Here is a 22,082-nt window from a genome sequence, read left to right as displayed (position 1 = left end):
CCCTGAAACCAACTTTGTAAAGTTGTATTAGTTATTGCCCTGAAACTTAATGGCTTAAAACACCGCACATTTATTATCTCCTTTCTCTGAATCACGAGCTCAGGAGTGGAGTGGCCTAGCTGGGTACTTCTGGCTCAAGTATCACGAGGTGTGCAGTCAGCATGTCTTGGGGGTAGCCATTCTCCAGGGCTACTGGGGCTGGAGGATCTGCTTCTATTATGTGTCAGTCATGTGGCTGGTGAAAAGAGACCTTAGTTCCTCACTGGCTTTTGGCAGGAAATTTCAGTGCCTCACCTTGTTGGCCTTTACATAGGGTCTCCAGAGTGTCCCCATGACATGGCAGCTGGTTTCCCCAGAGGAAGAGTGATCCTAGAGAGAGCAAGGAGGAAGTTCTATGCCCTTTACGACCTTCAGAAGTTGCTTCACTTCTGCCACATTCTGTTTGTTAAAAGCGAGTCACTAAGTATAGTCCACATGCAAGAGGAGTGGAATTAGGCTCTACCTTTTGAGGGGAAGAATTTAAAAGAATTTTATGGACATATATTTAAACTGCAGTGATAGACACGGTTATATATTTAGCAAAGACGTGATTGGCAACAACCAAATTTATACTTATTTCTTTATTGTTTAAATGGTCTTATAGTTAAAACAGGTGTTTCTGCTACTTTATATATATATTCCTGAAAATTCTCATGTTCTCCAAAATTGTAAAATAAAAATAAAAGGGTTTATGGGAAAATGCAGTTGGAAGGGGGCAGGACTATAAGTCCATGCATCTTTATAACCCAAATACTAACAAAAGTAATGATGGGGCCTCGGGAGATAATCCAGATGGTCCCCATGGGCATCCTAGTGTGGCTGGAAGTTGAGTTGCCTTAAGGAATATTAAAACTGCACAATAACAGAACAATAGAAATGCTAGCTTGTGGGCACTGAGATAGCATATTTGCTGTGGGCTTTTTCCTTTGCTATTGAAAGTTATAATTCTAGAGTAAATCTTTTTGAACCAACACAATATGCATATTAAAATGACACCATTCCCCTATTTATAATCATATGAGCTAATTGGTATTAATGAATCACAATATTGTAGCAGAACAGACTGTAGTTTCCCTTAAATAAATAAATACTTCTCTTCTAATCATTTATTTAGTAAAATTCCCTGCTGATAGATAAGACTGAAGGAGACTTCAGTCGCTCTACTGTGGTCAGGTCTCTATCTCAGCTTGAAATACTTGCTTTTGCTGTCTATCTTTTCTCTTGGATCGTGTAAGAAATGCCTTAAATCTGTAGGAAATTAGAGTAACATTTCTTTTTTTTTTTTTTTTTAAGATTTTATTTATTTATTCATGAGAGAGAGAGAGGCAGAGGCAGAGGGAGAAGCAGGCTCCCCGCAGAGTGGGGAGCCCAATGCGGGACTCGATCCCAGGACCCTGGGATCATGACCTGAGCTGAAGGCAGACGCTTAACCGACTGAGCCACCCAGGCGTCCCTAGAGTAACATTTCTAAAATAAAAGTTTTAACGAATGATCCAACTTTCAACTGGTAGGCGTTGGTTACTTGGTGTTGTCAATATTTATTAGAGCATAGGACAATTGGAATTCCTCTGAATTGAGAAGTTTAAGAATTGGCAGGGAGAGATAAAATAATTCCTTATGTCATAGAATAAGGAAGTCTGATGCAAAGGAGGGTGCATCTGGGTTGTTGCCCAGGTATATAGTGCATATTCATCTCCATATTCCATGTACTCCATACACAGCCAAGTCCTGAGGACATGTCTGATCTGGAACACCCAGGGAGGGAGCAGACCACAAGGATATTGAAGTTCACTCAGAACAAGACAAGGAGGGGTTTTATTCAGACTGGGATGTTTAGGGCTTTCCAAGGACAGGCTGATCTTACCATTAGGCTCCAGGACTATTTAAGGCCCTTTGGGAATTTTTCTAACTAGAGAATAAAAAGCCTGTCTCTGTTGATGTCTCCATACTCTTTTATATATTTCTGGGATGTATCGTCCACTCTATCTGGTGATTTGTTCTAGGGCTTTCTCTAGGATTTCTGTGGAGTTGGGAGAATTGAAGGGCTATGTTTATGTATCCCTGTTGTCTTTTTCATCAGTCTGTGGTTACTCACAGATCTACATAAATGTGACAGGTTCACAAGTGTCCTTGAAGTCACTCTTGGATGTGGCTAAATTGTCTCCTTCTTTGCATTCATTAGTCCATATGTAAGTGTGTGTGTGTGTGTGTGCGCGCGTGCGTGTGCATGTGCACGTGCATAGTTAGATCAGATTCCTCGTCAGTGTATGTTAGTTTCTTACATTCATGGAAATTGGATTTTAGAAAGCGGTAGTCTGTTACACTTACCTTCTTCCCTACAGGAAGAGTGTCATGTAGAAAGGAGCTCTTAGACTGGGAGTCCGAGCATTTTTCTCTCTAGGTAAATGAACTCATATGGAAGGGGACAAGCGAAGGACTGGTCTGATCCATCACTGGCAGCCTTTGGCAAGTCAGGTCTGATCTGAAGTTTCCTGGGCTTCCTACCTCTTTGCGGGGCATTAACATCTGGTGACTGAACAAGTCAGTGGAGTTCTCCGCTCCCTTGAGGGTGTTAGCGGTGTGTAGTTGTTTGCTGGGCACCAAGTTGAAATAGCTAAACCACTGTTAAACTTCACTCTGGCCCAGCCCCAGCAAAATTATGTCGTATGCAGTATCTACTTTATAAAACATCTGATATACTGGGAGAAAGAGGAGGTGAAATTCAAACCTGCTGGTTTTGTTATTTCTGCCCAAAGGTATGTATTGGGAGGGTTCCAACACTCTGGATTTCTTGAGATCTATTTTTGGTGCTGCTACTCTTCCTGTTTCCTTTTCTAGCAGGTATTAGACATCTACCAAAACTACTTGGTATTTATGTGAATTTTTAAAATTCATAAGAATATAATTTCCCTTGAATATGTTTTTTCTGCTAGCCTTTGGCAACTAGGCAACTTTCCAAATAAATAGAACCCTTCTGGCTTAGGTCCTGTTCAAGGACACGTGTCTCTCATTAGTTCTTTCTTTTTTTTTTTTTTTAAGATTTTTATTTATTTGACAGAGATATACACAGCGAGAGGGGAACACAAGCAGGGGGAGTGGGAGAGGGAGAAACAGGCTTCCTGCAAGCAGCGAGCCCGATGTGGGGCTCGATCCCAGGACCCTGGGATCAGGACCTGAGCTGAAGGCAGACACTTAACGACTGAGCCACCCAGGCGCCCCTCTCATTAGTTATTTCTGAGCATGGGTTTCAGTACTCTTTGCCATTATACATTCAGTGTCTACAACGGGGAATGTTTTGCTCCTTGTTTATAACACTGTCATATATTAACCACAGTAGTTCTCCCATCCAGTTGATAGGACTTGTCTGAATATCAGTCTGCCAGATTCATTTCCATCTTGGAAACGAAGACTCTTAAGATCTTTCCCAGCGCTCTCTTTGTCTCTGAGTCGCAGTGCCCCTCTCTCTCTGTCTTCCCTCCATGAGTCACATGCACCACCACACAGCATCCTTCCTAGATTGGTGTTAAGTCTGTCCTTGAGTACTTAACCTATCATTATAGAGTAACATTTTCTTATTAGAAAAGTTATTTTTTGTCTCCTTAACAGTAAATGTACATCGAGTAACTGTAGGAGCAAGAATATCAGCAGTTAATTCCATTAAAACTGATTAGTTTCATTAAATGCTAGATCTTGAATGTTATTTCCCTATCTCAGTCTATAATATTTTCTTTTTAGTGTACTTAAGTTAACTCTAGCCATTTATAAAAGTCTTGAAGTTATCCCTTTTTTAAATGTAAAAAAAAAAATGTGCAGGATATAGAAGGAAATAAAACTTGGGTTTAACAGAGGACGTAAAATAGTCTTTTCCGAGTGTTTTAAGGAAAAAGCTTTTCTTCACCTAAAATTAAAATGTCTGTGGAGTAGATGTGGTAGTTCTTAACCATAATTGTATTATTGCGGATTTCAGAGTCTCTCAATTGTAAATTAGATTGTTGCCCAATAATTATTCTCTGTTGCCCTGATAGTTTATCTGGTATGCCAATGAGTTGGAAAAAAGCCCAATTGTAGGGCACCTGGACGGCTTAGTTAAGTGTCTGCCTTCGGCTCAGGTCATGATCCTGGGGTCCTGGGATCGAGTCCCGCATCGGGCTCCCTGCTCAGCGGGGAGTCTGCTTTTCCCTCTCCCCTCTCCGTCAAATAAATGAATTAAATCTTAAAAATAAATAAATAAAAAGAGCCCAGTTCTTTGGACTAAAATGTTTGCTTGTGTTTGTTTCAGGAAAACCTCACAGCACCGGTAGCTCTGAAAGGATTCAGCTCTCAGGAATGTATAATGTCCGTAAAGGCAAAATGCAATTGCCGGTGAACCGATGGACCAGACGCCACGTCATCCTGTGTGGGACCTGCCTGATAGTATCATCTGTGAAAGACAGCTTGACCGGAAAGATGCATGTTCTGCCACTAATTGGTGGAAAAGTAAGTTTAAAACGAACAAAATACTAACAGGTTTCCCAGTGTCAGTAAGCTTACTTTGAGCCATTTCTTTAATATGGGGTCCATGGTTTTCACTCATCTAAGGTCTAATTCAGTTCCTGTTGTGCTCTACCAGTGGGCATGGTTGGATGGTGGAGTTGTGGAAGATAACAATGCTGTTGGCCCACGGGAGGCCCCGGTGATCATTACTTTATTAGTGCATGCATCTTACTTATAGGCTTGAAAGCAGAGCAGCTAAAATTCAGTATTATATTTTAGGCTGTAGATGATAAATTATTCTTTATGAGTAGACATCTCTTGATATCTTGAGTATGTATTGTGTAGTATAGTATAATGACCCTGAAGTCCATGGCTTTAGGACCATTCAAGCATGGTTACCAAGGGTTAGACTATCTCTCTTGCATGAATCTTTGATCCAACTTTGGCATACCTGTCTCTCTTTGTGCAGTGACCAGTGAAGTTAGCATTTTTTTAAAGATTTATTTGAGAGAGGAAGAGAGGGCATGAACAGCGGGAGGGGCAGAGGAGAGGGAGAAGCAGGCCCTCCACTGAGCAGGGAGCCCCACACGGAGCTCTATCCCAGGACACTGAGATCATGACCTGAGCCGAAGGCAGACACTTAACTGACTGAGCCACCCCGGTGCCCCAGAATTAACATTTTTTAGTTTATCAACTTTAGCTAGTCATAATTTTTCAACCTGAAATGTTAACTTGTTTCAGAGAAAAACTGTGATACAGCTGATAGATAATACCAACATCACTATCTGCTTTTCTTGGGGCATGATAATTATTTTATTCCTATCATTTATAAACTAGAAAGAACCAGATTGCTTGGGAAAATCTTACATTCTTTTTTTGCCAGGTCGATTTATTAATACCCAAGTGTTGGTGGGAGTATCATTACCATAATTATATGTTAGTATTTCCCGATTTTTAAATGATACGATAATCTCTTAATAAATGGGAAGGCAAATTTGGATGAAGAAAAGGGTTTTTGAAAATTGGGGGCATATTAAGCAAATATTTTCTTTACCATTTTTCTTCCTGAATGAGCATGGGAAAGAAGGCAGAACATGGAGGATATAAATAGAGGGGTAAAAAAAAAAAAAAAAACAAAAACAAAAAAACCCCACAACTTTTGTTAAAGTGAACTTTTTAAAATGGGCAAATGTTTAAATCTGCTGGTTCCAGGGATTAGAAATGAATAAGGTAAAATCAAGTGTGTGCAGTAGTAAATGGCTTTGTTACTCACCTGCTGTGTAGCAAATTCATTCTTCATTCATAATTCAGTCGTTCCTTCTGTAAATAGCCCATGTCAGTTCCCTACCCACCCCTCTGCTAGTATGCATTCTAATCTTAAAAAGACTAATACTTGATCATTTAAAAAAGATTTTGGCCAGGCTGCCAGGTATATTTAGATCTATTTCAGTCACCTGTTTTGAAACCATTACTTAACTTTTGTCTGAGCATTGAAGAACTAGTGGTATCTATTACTGAAGATTTTGTCCTCTGGATTGAATTCTGAAAAATTAGTCATCATTATTACTCCCATAGGTCATCATTACAAATGCATATTTAATGTTTGATGCCCTGTTAGGTCAACAATCTGTTTCTTTCTTCTCTATGATGTTAGGCATTTGCTTAGGCAAATTTAATACAACTATTTATTAAATAACCTCTGTGGGGAAGCCACTTTGCTCGGTGTTGCAGAAATACCAAGGTGGGTAAGTCATCATCCCTGCCTTTGAATTGCTTATAATTTATCCAGAGGTGAAGGATGGGCACAACGATATCTGCTCTAAGAGAGATGCAGAAAAGTAGTGCAGGAGATGAGTGGAGGAGAGATTACATTTTCTTGTGGGGAATCAGGGAATTTTGTGATGAAGGAGGTAGCAATTACAGTAAAACTTGAAGGGTGAAAAATCTCTTGACATATGAAGGAGATGGCCAGAAAGATTATTGTGCTCAGAGAAGCCAAGGCAGGAAAGCAGTGGAATGTTCAGATAAGGTCAGAAGATCGAGTTATAATTAGCATTTTCATTCAGAGCTAGAGACTTGTCTTGTTTCCCAGGCCTATTATTGGATGGACTTCTACCATTGAATAAATTGAAATAGCTTCCTTTTCTCACAGACCAACCTTGTAAAACCTGTTTTGCACTATGCCTTTAAAAATAATTGAGTATGTTGAAAAACAGTCTTTTAAAACCTGTTGACCGAGTTAGGGAAAAATAATTCAGTCTTTGCAATCTGAGTTTTCATTAATGTTTATCTGTTCCTTTTTTCATTCTGCTGTTTCATTCTGTTAAAGGAAAAACTAAGAGTAAATAGAAGGTTTTTATTTTTGTTTTTTATAAATATATGTGAAGAAGAGCTAGAAATGAAGTGTGAGATAGATTGGCCATAACCCTAGCAATAATTGTTGATAATCAAATCTGACAACCACTTGAGCATGATCATTTAGTTTACATTTTCAAATGTCAGATTCCAACTATGAAGTTAAACGAAGCACTCTTAAAATTTAATTGTTGGGGAGAAATTATATAATAGGTAAATTTCTATTCATTGTGCAAGTGTTAGGTTATTTAATTTATCCTTTAAAATTTAACAGATTTTTAGATATCATATTTTAATATTTTACTTAATATTTGCTAAATTATGATGCATAATAAGTTGAATAACCGTTAACCTACTACTCAGTTTAGGAATCATGGCAGTATCAGTACCAATGTTTCTACCTGTGTCCACTTTCATCTTTCCTGTTGCCTCCCCAAACCCCAAAGGTATCCACCCATTGTGCTAGAATTTATATTCATCATTTTCTTTTTTGAAATAAGTTTAATCTTTTTTGAAATAAAACTATGTTTTGCTTTTGATCTGAATAAAAATGGTATTGTACTACGTGTGGGCTTCTGTGATTGAATTTTTCCACTCAGTATTATGTTGTTTCATAACAAGATTCTATGTTGCTTGCTGTATGTGGTTTTCATTTGTGTATAATGTTTCCCTCTCTAAATGTTCTAAATTCTCATAATTTCTTAAGTAATTTTCCTGTTGATGGACATTTGGGTTGCTTCTAGTTTTTTGTTATTATAAATAATGCTGCTGAAATAGTCTTATATTGATATGCGGCCTGGTATGCAAGTAGATTTTCTAGGGCAGTAGTTCTCAACTTGAGTTACTGTGCCCGAAAGGGACATTTGGTAATATGTACAAGTGTTTTGATTGTGAAATTATTGGACAGTCAACAAATCGGCTAAATTATTCTATAGTAACAAATCCCCCAGATGTCAGTGACTTGACATAACCGCATTTTCTCATTCCCCTAAATGTCCACTGTGAATTGGTGGAGATTTCTTTTTTCACATAACTGTCTGGGGACCCAGCCTAATGGAGGCTCTGCTCTCCTAAAACATTTGGAACATGCAACCTTCTTTTGGTGCTGAGGCAGAGGCAGAGACAACAGAAGACTCATGAACTGTCTATTGTATATTTGGAAGCAGAAGTGACCCTATGTCACTTCTGCTTATGGCTCATTGTCCAGAACTAGTCACATGACTTCACCTTAATTGCAGAGAGTCTGGAAAATGTGGAAAGTAGTGTTTGGTTAATATTAATATCTTTGGTGCAAGGGGAAAATATTGGCATTTATGGGGCAGGGGCTCAGAGAATGAAATGTCATGCAAAGTATTAGTACTGCACCATGTACAGTGAACTGTTTAATTCAAAATCCTGTAATAAATGACCTCCTTGAGAAATGCTGCTCTTAGATACAGACTTAGGAGTGCAGTTACTGGGCTATAGGACATATGCACATGCTACAAGATGATATCAAATTATTTTCCAAAGTTGATGCACCATTTTACAGTCACATCAGTGTACAAGTGTTCCTGTTTCTCTACATCTTCACCAAATTTTATTGAGGTATAATTGACCTATAGGAAACTGCATATTTTGATAGTAATTTGATAACAGTAGAGGTAGCTAAATACACCCATTAAACCATCGCCACAATGAAGAAAAATGATCATAACACCCTCAAAAGTTTCCCTGGGCTACTTTGTACCCCTTTCCTCCCACTCTTTTCCTCTCACTTTTCCCCATCCTCCAGAAATCACTGGCCTGATTTCTCTTAATATTGATTAGTTTAAATGGCATTTTAAAAAAACTATATTTTCTCTTTAGTGTATAGAAATGCAGTTGTCTTTTGAGTATTGATTTTATATCTAGCCACCTTGCTAAATTTTCTTTTTTATTCTAATATAATGTCTATAGATTGTTTGGAGTTTATTATGTAGCTAATCATGTAATATTTAAATAATGACAATTTTCTTCCTTCTTTAATACATTTTTGTGTCTTATTGTAATGGCCAGAACTCTATAGTATTGAATAGAAACAGTAGATACTTGTCATCTCAGTGATCTTAAAGAGAGTGGTATATCATCATCATTAACACTGAAGTTTGCCTTAGATGTTGATAAATACCCTTTGTCAGCTAATACCAAGTTGTTATTTGTGTTCTTAGTTTGCTAGGAGTTTTTATCATGAATGATGAATAAGTGGTGAATGTTACCAAATGCCTTTTCTGCAGCTGTGGGGATAATCATATGGTTTTCTTCTTTCACCTGTTAAAGTGATTAAAGATCTTATAGTTCCAATAATATTATATCATCTTGCCTTTCCTGAGGTAAATCCAATTTGTTCTTGATATGTAGTTTTTTTTTAAATTTAAATTCAATTAATTAACATATAATGTATTATTTGTTTCAGGGGTATAGGTCTGTGACTCATCAGTCTTATATAATACCCAGAGCTCATTACAACACATACCTTCCCCGAAGTCCATCACCCAGTTATTCCAACCCCCCACCCCTCCCCTCCAGCAACCTTCAGTTTGTTTCCTAAGATTAAGAGTCAAAAGATTTTATTTATTTATTAGAGAGAGAGCAAAGCAGGGGGAGAGGGAGAAGCAGACTCCCCACCCAACAGGGACCCTGACTCAGGGCTCAATCCCAGGACCCTGAAATCATGACCTGAGCTGAAGGCAGGCACTTAACCAACTGAGCCACCCAGGCACCCCTTGATGTATAGTGGGTTTTTTTGTATTTCTGGATTCTACATGTCTGTATTTATTTATTTTTTTTTGTATTTCTGGATCCTGATGCAACATTTTGTTCAAGATAAGTGTTCATAACTGAGACTGACCTATAATTTTCCTTTCTGTTTCTGCTCTGATCTGTTTTTGGTTATAAAATAGGTTGGGGTATTTTTCTTCATTTTTTGTTTGGTAGATGAGTTTGCACAAGTTTGGAATGATCTGTTTCTTGGAATTTTGGTAAAATTTATCTATAAAACCATATGGGCCTGATATTTCTTGAGAAAAAAATTAATATTCAGTTTCTTAAATGGTTATAGGACTATGTAGGCCTTCTGGTTTTTTTCTTGACTTAGTGTTAGTAAAATATATTTTCTTTGATTTTGCCATAAAATTGCTTATAATGTTCTTTTAAATCTCTGCTTAATCTGTAATCATGTCTCTTCATTATTAATGGTATTTATATGTCTTCAGTTGATATCATTGACCAATATCAGTTGACATTTGATTTTGTTAGCCTTTTCAAAGAACCAGTGTTTTGTTAATGTTCATTTTCTCTGTTGTATATTTGGTTTTCATTTCATTAATTTCTGCTTTTTATTATCACCTTTATTCTACTTTGAGTTTATTCAGTTTTTGATACGGTATTTTTTCCCCTAAGTTCTTGAGACACATATCAATGAAAACAATTTTCTGCCTTCTTTTCTAATATGAGTATTTAAAATTACAAAATTTCCCCTATATACTGCTTTTGTTGCATTCCATAAATTTTTATATGTAGTACTTTCTTAATGGTTTAGTTCTAAGAATACCTAAATTTCTATTATGACTTTTTTTACTTGTTTAGAAGTGTGTTACTGGTTTTCTAAGTATACTTGAATTTTAATTGACTTTTTATTATTGACATCTAACTTTTGTGTTTTGGTCCTAGAACATAGTCTGTGATACTCATCTTTTTGAAAATTTTTTATACTTTCCTTGTGACTTGTGATCATTTTTGTAAATGAAGCATAGGAGCTTGTGTAATATCATGTTAGTTTATTATCTGGACTTTTCCTCCTTAGGAAGAATTTACTGGGAATGGAAATTTGATTTGACTGTATCACTGCTTTATTAGGACTTGAAGGACTAATTAGGACTCTTGGTAGAGTTTTATTTCATTGTTAACCTCAATTTCATGTTAAATTTTTAAAAACTTACCTAACATGCTTGAAGACCTTTTTCAAAAGGTTGTAATTCAGAATAATACAAAAGTCCCTTAAAGTAAAAAATTTACCTAGACTAAAAATCCTTAAGTAAAATATTAAGGACAACTCCGCCCAAAGGAAGGAAGAACCTCAGCACCCTATTGTGATGATAGAGAAATATAAGGAAGGGAGTCTGTTCCAATTTAAACAGGAAGAAAAGAATTTCACTTTTGTGGGGGAAATCTAAAGAAGATAAAACTCCCCATTTTCGATTTCCTTGTAATTCAAATTGGTTGGTCAGACTCAGGAACTTAACACATTTTAAGTATTAAGAGGAACATATGTAGGGAAAGATGCAAATCCGTGCAGGGTCACTGGCCCAAGGTATGGTTAATGAACTATGTAAATGGTCTGCTTTCCTGACTCGTTTTTGTTTCTGTTTGTTTTTATAGGTAGAAGAAGTGAAAAAGCACCAGCACTGTTTAGCATTTAGCTCCTCTGGACCCCAAAGCCAGACATACTACATTTGTTTTGATACATTCACAGAGTATTTAAGGTGGCTTCGACAAGTCTCCAAGGTAAGTGCTTGTTCAGCTTCTAGCTGGCTCAAGAGTTCCTCTCTGCTTTACCCAGTTCCAGAATGTAGTATTATACTTTTTTTTTTTTTTTTTTTTTGCAGATACTGCTAGTAGTTTGCAATTTTTAGTTTTGTAGAAGCTCATTTTGGCTGAAAAGTAGCCAATTAAAAAATTTTTAAGTGTATTTCATTTGTTAGATTTTGTTTATCCTAAGGGGGGAAAAGAGAATTCAGTGGGTAGACTGGCATTACTGTCTTAATGTTATAGATAAGGAACATAGGCTAAGAATATTTAAGGGACTGGCCCAGGGTAGGACAACTGCAAAACCACAAAATACCCAGAGAATTGTTACAAATTTCCCCTCTTCCTCTATTTTTTCATATAAGTGGTTTAAACTGTGCCATCTCCTTTTCACCAGTTCAACTTCTGCCTTTCGAATGGCTTACTTTCTTTTCACATCTTCATTATTTTGACCATTTTATAGTCCCCTAATTAAATAAGATCACCATGACCTATGAAACAGTATATGTGTGTGTGTGTGTGTGTGTGTGTGTGTGATGGAAGCTAGAATAACATAATGAATAAGATAAATAAGTGTTGGTATTTCAGATAGTGTGTGTGAAGATTATTTTACATCACATTTATAGAATTGTGTGTAAAATGGGTGGATTGTAGTACTTTGTGCCTTGGTTTTGGCTGTGTTTATGAAATGATGAAACCTCTCTTGGGTGCAGAAGCATTACTTTGGAATTTGCTTTCATATTTTTGAATTTATAATCCAGTTTGCTATCCAAGTTCAATATGATTCAGACTGCTGTATGATGTAATTATTTATCAAGTGAATGAATAGGGAATGACTTTGTAAAACAGTTAATAGAAAATTCGAGAACAAGGTCTAGAAAGACTTTGTGAAATACTGGCTACCCTTGAATTATCAGATAAAAACTGTGTTGTCTGATGATGCCTAACATTTATGAACATTAGTTTCCCCTGCTTTCAGAGAGGTAGCAATAGAGGCAGAATTTGGATTGATAAGACTCAGAATTCTCCTAACCTTATAGGCAAGTGGAAGGGCAGCACCCTGCTAGAGAAAATGGGAAAGATGACATTTTTCCTACAGACGTGCATGTACAGTTAATGTGGTATTAGAGGCAATAAGTACATCTATCTAGTTGTTTTAAAATTACTTTCGTGGTTGCAAATGTGAGGAGACAAGTATTAAATACTGTGCTTTGATATTTAAGTGTTTGCATGGGTTCAAGGCAATAAGGCAACAACCTACACTCTGCTTTATTCAGAATAAAATGCCAAAATGTGTTCAGAGTGCATTAAATTTCTTTCTATATGGAGACATTGATTTTTTTTAAATAAACTTTTTATTTTGGGGGGCGCCTGGGTGGCTCAGTTGGTTAAGTGACTGCCTTCGGCTCAGGTCATGATCCTGGAGTCCCTGGATCGAGTCCCGCATCGGGCTCCCTGCTCGGCAGGGAGTCTGCTTCTCCCTCTGACCCTCCCCCCTCTCATGCTCTCTCTATCTCATTCTCTCTCTCAAATAAATAAATAAAATCTTAAAAAAAAAAAAAAAAAAAAACTTTTTATTTTGGAATAATTTTCTATTTACAGAAAAGTTGTAAAGATAGTACAGCGAGTTTCCACATAGCCCCACCCAGTTTCCCAAACATCTTCCATTACCATGATAGATTTGCCAAAACTAAGAAACCAGTATTAACACATTACTCTGAAATAAACTCCAAAATTTATTTGGATTTTACTAGTTTTTCCATTAATGTCTTCTTTCTGTCCCAGGGTTTAATCCAGGCTACCACATTGCATTTGACTGTCATGTCTCCTTTGTCTCCTCTATCTCCTCTAGTCTGTGTCAGTTTTTCAGTTTTCCTGTGTTTTTTTATGGTCTTGACAGTTTTGAAGAGTATTGGTCAGGTATTTTATAGAATGTTCTACGTGGAGATGTTTTGTTCTTTTAAATCAAATCCAGTGTCATAGTCAGCTGCTTTGCATTCTTTTTGGAACAGGTCAGAGGTATAAATTCTTAAACATGGATAAAGATGTAAATAAACATAAATTATCAAGCTTACCAATGACAGGTTGTTTTGATTGAAACAATAACAGAAAGATTAATAGGTATTGAGTTTAATAGTCCTATATTAGACATCCACACAATTGGTAAGTCACTGTTCTGAAGCTGGCAAGCATTTATTAAGCACCTTCTGTATGTTAAGTATGTGTTCTATGTACTGGGATATAGCAAAGAACAAGTCTAATTCCCCTCTCTTGGGAGCACTTACATTGGGGAAGTAGATGGTTAATAAGTAAACACACAAAGAAAACATCAAATAATCACAGTGCTGTAATACAAGTTATAATGCCAGAGTATAATGGAGGAGGAGTAACTCTGAAGAGGGGACATTTAAACTGGAACTTCAGGGAAAGAAGTATCCAGTTATTTGAAGATGTCATGGGAAGAGTTTTCCAGGCAGTCAGAGAAGATAGTGTGAAAGTGCTAAGACTGGAACAAGGGATGTGAAGTCAGGGAAGGCAGGGGTCTTACGTTACAGAACGGGATAAAGAGTCTGGATTCTATTATTGGCATAATGGCAAGCCATTAAAAGAGTTCTCTTCCAAAAAGTTACATGATCTGACATTGCAGTTGTGTGGAGGACAAGAAGAAAAGCAGGGGGTTCTGACTGGCAGGAGGCTCTTATGGTATGTTCCAGGCAAGAGGTGAGAGGAGAAACGGAGAGAAGTGGATAGATGTGTTTTGGGATGTGTTTTGAAGATTGAGTGACAGGATTACTTATAATTACATATCAAGCATGAGGAAAAGGTCGGAATGAAAAATGGCTTCTAGGTTCTTGCTTTGAATAAGGAGGTAAATTGTAGCCTCAGTCAGAAACCATAGCACTAATTAGACTTTTTATATTGGCACCTTTAAAACAATGGCAAAATACAGTTTTTAACTTCAAAGAGTTTGTTTCTAGAGAGACAGCAAAGAGGTGAGGCAGAAGAGGTAGATTGTGAAACGTCTCTTTAATGGGGTGTGGAGATCGTTGATTTCTAACGCTGTTGGTGATCATAAAGGTCAAATGTTAGTTTGGTTAGTACTCTTCACTGTCGCTGGTTGGCTAATATGCCATCTCCATGGTCTAATAGGGTAGTGTATCTGGAACGAGGCTCTCTCTCTGATTATCCGAACCACGAACAGACGCAGGCATCAGGCCGCTCAGTAGGAGAAGGTGGGGGGTGGAAGGAGAATTGTGACATAGGAGAAGGTGATGGTGGCAAGGTGGAGGAGTGTTGGTGTGAGTTTCCTCTTCCACTGATTATTGTATTGCCGTTACAAAGTGATGTGTAATGCAACTGCAAGCAGATCATTCACACGCACATAGATACACAACAAGCCTGCAGCTTACGTTTCACACAGGTGTGGGTGGGTGCGTCCAGGAGGGAACGGAAGCTAATTACCTTAAATTATGAGTATTAATAAGTGGTTAACTAGTAGTTGGCTGGTATTAGTGAGAACGAATTCAGATCAGAACCTTAACCTCCTTTCCCTTCAAAAAGGCTCTGAATGTTTAGAGAAGCCAAATAGTGTGGGAGGGAAGAGTTCGGGTTTCAAACTAAAGCAGACATAGATCCTACCGTTCACTGGCCCTGACACTGTGTCGAAGCTTCTAAATTTTAGGCCTTTTCATTTGGTAAAGGGAATAGTAATAGTACTTATCTCCTAGGGCTTATGTCAAATATGCACATGATAGACTTATCCTGGCACACAGTAGATTTTAACTGTTTGTGCGTGTGTGTGTTTGTGTGTGTGTGTATGAGAATGACTAAATAAGTAAAACAATTTTATGGCCATCATTCCTGCTGTTATCATGGATTGGCCAGACGATCTTTTTAAAGTATTACCTGTTTTTATGTTTATTTTAAGCTTATAAAGATGCACATATGCTTGGTTTATCTGAACAAAGGACCTTTTGCTGTTCTTAACAGCCACAGCAGCCTTTTGGGGTAACATAATTAGGGATGGCAGATGTAGGGGAGAAAGATTTCTTCCTGAAAAGTCAGGAGTCAGGGACAGAGGGCAGAACATCTTAGTAAATGCATATTTTAGATACAGTGTCTTTCCTTTCTCCATTCTTTTTTTTTTTTTTTTTAAGATTTTATTTATTTATTTGAGAGAGAGAGAGAGAATGAGAGACAGAGAGCATGAGAGGGAGGAGGGTCAGAGGGAGAAGCAGACTCCCCGCCGAGCAGGGAGCCCAATGCTGGACTCGATCCCGGGACTCCAGGATCATGACCTGAGCCGAAGGCAGTCGCTTAACCAACTGAGCCACCCAGGTGCCCCCCTTTCTCCATTCTTAAAAACCAGATAAACACTTCGAAAGTTTTTAGAAGTTTTTACGGTTGGTGAATTAAAGGAGAAATGAGTTGTTAAGGTGTTGGTTGAAGAGGTTAGATATTATAGAAGGAATCAGTGTGAGAGCCCCTTATTTGGTTGTGAATCCCATATAAAACAGCCGTACTCTTCTTTAAACTTCGTATCTTAAGGGTGGTCCTGTGCTCTTATCTTTTTCTTTAATCCAGCATCCTGGGAGAGTAGGTTGGGGCCCCTGGAAAGAGGATATGAGAAGCTCGGTCCATTGGGGGTATGTGCTTGTGGGAAATTTGGAGTGGCCAAAGCTGACTCTTAAAAGCCACTTATACTTTCAGCTTCCGTTTCCACCGTCTCTGTTCTTCCTCATGTCTGTAGGCATTAGGAAGTTCCACAGTTTAGTTGTTCAGGGTTACTGTGGAGACTTTCTTTTCCTTTTCTTATTGAGAAACACAACATTCACAGAATGGAATGTCTATACATCCTAATGTTTATTTTTTTCTCTTCTTTGCATTATCTTTTAATCTTTTTTAAAATTTAAATTCAAATTATTAATATATAATATATTATTAGTTTCAGAGGTAGAGGTCAGTGATTCATGAGTCTTATATAATACCCAGGGCTCGTTACATCACATGCCCTCCTTAATGTCCATCACCTCGTTACCCTACCCCACCCCCCAACAACCGTCAGTTTGTTTCCTGTAGTTAAGAATGTCTTATGGTTTGTCTCTCTGATTTTGTCTTGTTTTTCCCTCTCTTTCCTATGATCCTCTGTTTTGTTTCTTAAATTCCACATATGGGTGAGATCATATGATAATTGTCTTTCTCTGATTGACTTATTTTGCTTAGCAAGAATACCCTCTAGTTCCATGCACGTTGTTGCAAATGGCAAGATTTCTTTTTTTTTTTTTGGATGGCTGAGTAGTATTCCGTTGTATATATACCCCACATCTTCTTTATCCATTCATCTGTCGTGCATCCTAATGTTCAAATGAGATTCATTTTGTTAAGAATCTGAAAGAAAAACAACAGAAAGAAATATCTGAGTTTCTGATTTTTAATGACCATCCCCACCTTAGTCTGGGTAGGAGGACAAAGAGAAGCAATTCTGATGATTTTTAAATTAAAATGAATTAGATAATTAATTTAAAAGGAAAATCCTTTATTTTCAGTTTATGCTTCTGGATCTTAGCTAAAAGAGAAGTGTTAATCTTCTAATTTGTTTCATTTGATTTTGGGAAAATTTTATAAAAAGTTATTAGTTAGATATGTTCTACCAAGATAGGCCTTTATATACTTATTATTTTTAAAATTGAATCCTAGCACTTAGTATTGCTTGCAAAAATAATACCCAAAGCAGTCCCTTTGGAGTTTTTGTTTTGGGTAGGTGTTAGTGGTAGATACTGTGAAGGAAACAGCTCCTTTGGGAGGATTACGATATTGATTGTAAAGTCATCCCTAAAATATTAATGCACGACATGCTTTAAAAATTCAGTAAACATTCTGTTGTATGCAGTGTAAAAAAGGGCTCTGTTTGCTCACCATGGGCACATGTCTTAAGCATGTTTTCCGAGGGATGGGAGGAAGGCTGGGAGTGATAGTAGAGAGAAGAACAGGAACTGCAGAAGAGGTCCTGTCAAATACACGACACAAGTGACATCGAAACGCTGACCTTGATGTCCATTTTTGTGGCCCACTTTTTGGAGTGCATAAGTTTTAGACATGTTGATCAATCCTGTGAATTCTTTTCAGAGTTAGTCTTTACACGAATCTATAGCCTAAGCATATGTAATTTTTTATTAAGCCTTAGTTACTTCCACAGCACTGTATTGTCCCACTTTAAAGTCTGTTTCTTTATTTCAGGGAAGATTTAAAAAGGGGGGAATCAGATCGTGGATTGGGTGTTGTGCATGAACGTGTTTTTAACTTTTTATTGTGGAAAATGTCAAATATTTAGAAATGGACATAATAGTATAGTAACAACCACATACCTTGTGACCCAGCTTCTGCAGTTATCACCTGTGAGCAGTTGTGTTACATGTGTGTTATATGGCCCATCGTGACAAATTCACACCCCATGGAGCAGCATAGCTCGTGCACGCTTCTCCCTCCTTGTTGATCAGGGGCTGACATGCAGTTTCCAGTGACTGTGGCTATCATATTGGCTCTCTCTCCTGTCTTTCTTCCAGTATTAACCGTAGTATTTTATTCTAGGCCTCTTGTTTTTTGTTTTGTTTTGTTTTTGTCACTGCCGTGAACTGTTTGGTTGCCTTGATATATTGGGTTCACTCTTTTTTTTTTTTTTTTTAAAGATTTATTTATTTATTTGAGAGAGCGAGAATGAGAGAGAGTACATGAGAGGGGGGAGGGTCAGAGGGAGAAGCAGACTCCCCGCAGAGCAGGGAGCCCGATGCGGGACTCGATCCCGGGACTCCAGGATCATGACCTGAGCCGAAGGCAGTCGCTCAACCAACTGAGCCACCCAGGCGCTCTTGGGTTCACTCTTAATAGGCATAGTGTAGGCAAGTCAGGGCCACATTTCATGCTGAATTAAAGATCACATGAAGTAATGAGTAAATATCACCCCTTTAAATAAGAATAAAGTATATGGTGAATCACAACTGAACTTTGGCTTTCACATGCTTAGAAAGAGTGTTTTTCTGGGCCAGATTTCACTCAAAGAATACTTCACTAACTACTTGAGTCCAGTCATTCTAATGTAATAGGATTAAGGTTTCCAACATAAAGATTTGTGTCATTAGATGGAGCTGCAAGGAACCCTGAAAGATTACTTAGTCATCTTTTACACATTTTTGCCTCTTAATTTGAAGTGTAGATTAGGGAGTATGCTGCTTTTTGTCAGCATGATTTGAAACCTGTCTTTTAGGGATTGTGCTGTAGTTGCTTACATTGGGATTATAAGGGTAAGAGGCTTTGCCCTCAGTACGTTTCTGCTAAGAAGTCCAGGTGTTTTTGTTGTTGTTATTCTTGTTGTTGTTCATTTGTTTTTTTAGAAACCTTCACATCACATTTTATACCCATTCTTTAGATAGAGAATTAAGGGCTATTTGACCAAGGACAGTCTAGCAGATCTGTGGGAGAAGCTTAAGTTAAACCATGTGACATAGATTTTAGCTTATAATACGTCACCCCATCTCAAGGAGATTGTTCTTGTACCAACTCTGTAGTGAAGATATGAGAAAAATTTGGAAATCCAGTATATGAGCTGTCTGGGTACAGGAAGACTTCAAGTAGGTAATGGGCAAATTGAGTTTCTGAAGGATGAATAGGAGTTCACTACAAAGACAAGAAGGGAAGGGCATTTCAAGGAGAGGTGTAAAGTAAGTACAAAGGCTCAGCTGTGTAAAATGTGAAAATATAGTTCTATCACAGATGTCTGAGCAGCATGAGAAAGAAAAAAAAAAATAGAAGCTAGATGAAGTTTAAAAAGTGCTGGCCTGTCTGTTTCCTGCTAGTTCCATGTCATTTCCTGGGGCAAATTTGATTATAAGTTACCAAATATGATAACTAACTTTCTAACATAGTAATGAATTTGTTACAGAAAAGTTCATGTTAGTTCATGTTATGGAATCTTCCTTATGGATATGAGCAACAGTTTATGAAATTAGGGAATTTAGGAATTCTGCTTTGACTGATGAAATATTTTGGATTGCATTAAATTTTGTTTTTGTGATATGTAAAACTGTGATTAAGTTAGTAAAATATTAAAATGATCTCTTTGTGGTTATAATTATGCTTCGTCTTATTTCCACATTGCTAATCCTGTCTGTTCTTTTTTCCTGTGGCAACTATTGGTTCTGAAATCCTAGTTAACATTTTTTTTTTTTAAGATTTTATTTATTTATTTGACAGAGACAGAGCAGGAACACAAGCAGGGGGAGTGGGAGAGGAAGAAGCAGGCTTCCCGCTGAGCAGGCCCCCGATGTGGGGCTCGATCCCAGGACCCTGGGATCATGACCTGAGCTGAAGGCAGACGCTTAACGACTGAGCCACCCAGGCGCCCCTAGTTAACATATTCTTAAAAAACGGATTTTTCCTTGAATTCTGAGTCATTTCAGTTTAAAGCCATTTAATTTTATTTTCTCCAAAGTTTTATCATCCAGTTTTATCCAAGTATTATCCTAGGTATTTTTTACCTAGTTTGCTTACCATTCCCTAGCAAAAGAGGCATGCTTTTGTGAAATGCTGCCGGCTTGTCCATTTACTGGGTTAAACTGATCCCCTGTGTCTCCATCTTCCCTCCCTGGGTCTTCTCGCTTCCTCCCCTTTATTCTGCACTTTGTTGGAGTTACTACAGAGTTGCCATGAGAGACATGGGGAGGGAGGGTAGAGAGAAGACTAATTCCACCCTTTCTTTATGCAGGGCACTCTTCTAGGCTCAACTTCTAGGTCAGGGTCTCAGCAAACGGAAGAAATGTGTTCCTCATGTGGATTTTATCTGTATATTGTTACTACCTATAATAAAATACATTCTCGGTGTCAAGCAAGGGGCTTACAGCTGTGTTTTAAAGTTGCAACATACTATTTTAAGATTGCAAAGGGCCCTTTAAGAAAGTCACCAAAAAGGTAATATTACCAGTTGTAGTTTTCTGGAATAATTATCTTAATAGTTACTCGGTCTTTTCTTTGAAAGTGTTCTTTAGTTGAACCTTAAGCTGTAGCCATGATCAGGTGCTCTTAGTTCAGAGACTTAGAATTCAAGATTCAGCAAGGACCTTCTGGACGCCCAGACTTCCTTCCCTCCCAAAACCGTCCGCAGTGTTTCAGACGTGTACTGTTTGACCAGACGGCTCTTCCTTGCCAGTGAGCGGAAGTCTTTTCCCCATGGCTTCAATCTGTCGATCCGGTTTTGCTCTCTAGTATAACACGGGATAATTCTGTTTGATGGCCTTTGAATATGGACGTTAGCATGATTCCTGTGCCCCCCTCCACCCCTTAGCCATCTGTTTTCAGGAGGAGCATCTCCGGTAGTTCCACGTCCTGCTGTCATGTGGTTCCCAGATCCCTTCTTCAGCTGGTTTATCGATATGCATACTTGAAGATACCAACTGATGAGCCCAGAATATGTAACCATCATTTTCCTTGCTTCACACATTATATCCAAAGTGAATTAGTTATTCATCCATGAGGTCGACGCCAAAATAAAAAGAAGTTTTGTTTTTACCCCCAACTTGTTGATGTATTTTGTTCATAAAATCACTTAGCCTAATGAATCGATCTAGTAGTGACCGCAATAATGCCAATAGGAATAACTGATGTTTTGGTAACTTTTTCTATGTGCCAAGCACACTTCTAGGTGCTTTATAGCAGCCCTGTGAAGTAAGTACTCATTACAACTCTACGAGGTCAGGTTTTACAACAAAAGAGGGAGTAACTCTGGACAAGATACTGTCACATCTCCATTTTGCAGATGAGGGAACTAAGGTATGAAGTATCCAGCCATGCTTTATGCAGGAAGTTCTGCTACCTTGCTCTTTTTTCTTTAGTTGTACTTCCAATGTTTAACAGTGGCCTGAGGGAACAAAACAGACCAAGACTCAATAACTGAAATGTACTGAAAATGTCAAAGAGAAGTACTTCACATACAAGGTTGTCAACAGCATCCAGGCAGCTCAGTGGTAGAAAAAGAGGTGGTTTGTCACACAGTCTGTTGTATGGGGTATGCTGCTAGGGAAGCCACTGTGCACTGCTCGTCCGTCTTCTTAAATGATGACCAAGACATATTTAAGAAATCTGACGTGCTTTCTATGTCATCCAAGGCAGATTAGTATATGTGCTGCCGAAGCGAGCACTCATCCAAGGCAGATTAAATTGATTTTATTGTTGAGAGGACTGCTGTTGTCTAATTCTTCAGAAACTGGTCAAGTATTGCTCTCTCAGGAATCCACCATATATGATTAACCACATCTCTGTATCTGGTCATGTTAATATTATGAAGTTAAGTCATTTTAGTCTGAGTTTTTAGACCAATGTAAATATATAAATATATATACTTATATATATTATTTATATATATTTATATAGTAATATATAAATATATAGTAAAAATATATATATTTATATATAATATACAGACTTTATATTTATAAAATATATAAAATATATTCATATTTATATATTTATATATATATATGTTAAGAGTTTAGTTTCCATTATATATTTGCTTATCTTGGAAGATCCCAGTATTTGTAACCCAGAGTATTGCATTTCCTACACCTACTCTGAAGAGTTAAGTTCGTCTACCGACTGGTCTGATTTATAATTTCATAAAGTAA

The 22,082-nt window shown here is 37.7% G+C and overlaps 1 protein-coding gene across 1 annotated transcript in view; it reads left to right on the top strand.

Moving 5' to 3' along the window:
• The window catches only part of PHLPP1 (PH domain and leucine rich repeat protein phosphatase 1), a gene marked incomplete at its 5' end in the record, with an annotated part of 217,907 nt that overhangs the window by 110,266 nt on the left and 85,559 nt on the right, over window positions 1–22,082 (top strand). Inside the window, 2 exons of the mRNA XM_034996268.1 lie at window positions 4,319–4,515; window positions 11,266–11,391. Of these exons, the coding sequence (XP_034852159.1) occupies window positions 4,319–4,515; window positions 11,266–11,391 (323 nt within the window). The remainder of the gene's footprint in view (window positions 1–4,318; window positions 4,516–11,265; window positions 11,392–22,082) is intronic.

Source organism: Mirounga leonina, unplaced genomic scaffold, assembly GCF_011800145.1.
Source record: "Mirounga leonina isolate KUSES-001 unplaced genomic scaffold, KU_Mleo_1.0 Mir_93, whole genome shotgun sequence".
NCBI lineage: Eukaryota > Metazoa > Chordata > Mammalia > Carnivora > Phocidae > Mirounga > Mirounga leonina.
Note: the sequence above shows the minus strand (reverse complement) of the source record. Positions and strands in the feature narration are given on the sequence as shown.